Source organism: Etheostoma spectabile, unplaced genomic scaffold (genome assembly GCF_008692095.1).
Source record: "Etheostoma spectabile isolate EspeVRDwgs_2016 unplaced genomic scaffold, UIUC_Espe_1.0 scaffold333, whole genome shotgun sequence".
Classification (NCBI taxonomy): Eukaryota; Metazoa; Chordata; class Actinopteri; order Perciformes; family Percidae; genus Etheostoma; species Etheostoma spectabile.
In genome coordinates this window covers 536914-537939 of record NW_022605586.1, presented here as the reverse complement: position 1 = coordinate 537939, position 1026 = coordinate 536914, and the positions used below count along the sequence as shown (strand labels likewise).

Sequence of the window (1026 nt, the reverse complement as noted above, 5' to 3'; positions counted from 1 at the left end):
AACTTTTACTCAATACTATTTCAAAAACACTTCAATTTGTTTTTCAAATGCTATAAAACTGAATAAGAGAGATTTGCACTTGCCAAAGAGCGTTGTGTAGAATCAATCATGTTATTTTGGGTAGTTAAAAACAACATTGATATAGAGAAACTGGTCAATTTGAACTGAGGACAACATCAGGGTTAAAGTGGTTTTTTTATTCTAAAAAGCCTTTTAAAATCTCAATAACGTCATACACATCGTACGGCTTTACGGTGAACTCTGAGTCACTTCCTTTGTTCTCTCGCGGCACCAACTACACGGCGGACAGGTTAGGCTCTCCCTGTTAATACACGTGCTAGAAGGAGGTCTGCTAATGTTTTAAAGACCCCGCCGAAATAGTCACTCTGACGTTCTGGCTCTGCCATCGAACGGGATCTCCTGTCCTTCACCGACCAATCAGCATTCATTAGCAAAATGGGCAACAACAACTCAACCTGTGACAAATCAAAAGGACACAAGTACTTGTTTAATTAACTATCAACCTATAATCCACGTTGAACCTTCAAAAACTACAATCAAATCTGAGATTTCTCAACAACAATCAGGCGAAAGAGACAAATTTAGCCGTCTAGCTTCATAGACTACCATTCATTTAGCCGTTTAGCTCCATAGACTCCCAGTCATTTAGCCGTCTAGCTCCATAGACTCCCATTCATTTAGCCATCTAGCTCCATGGACTCCTATTCATTGAGCCTTCTAACGCCATAGACTCCCATTCATTTAGCCATCTAACTCCATAGACTCCCATTCATTTAGCCGTCTCCATAGAATCTCCAAAAAATGTACATTTGTACAACTTCATCAAAGACTTGGATATCAGCATGTTTTGTGGATATGAGCCGACCTTTTCAACGTGCATTTAACCATGGTCACAGAAATGTCTTTTGTTGAAATACAAGTCCGTCTGATCTATTTAATCTGCCTGCAGTACGTGCGTTTCTGAAGGTTTAACGTATGTCCTCACTTCCAGTCTCAGACACCCCT

At 40.1% G+C, this 1026-nt stretch overlaps 1 protein-coding gene across 1 annotated transcript in view; it reads left to right on the top strand.

The window, feature by feature from the left end:
- LOC116686209 (abl interactor 2) overlaps positions 1–1026 on the top strand; it is a 110794-nt gene that overhangs the window by 106488 nt on the left and 3280 nt on the right. The window contains exon 9 of the mRNA XM_032511191.1: positions 1013–1026. This exon is cut by the window's right edge and continues 175 nt beyond it. Within this exon, the coding sequence (XP_032367082.1) occupies positions 1013–1026 (14 nt within the window). The remainder of the gene's footprint in view (positions 1–1012) is intronic.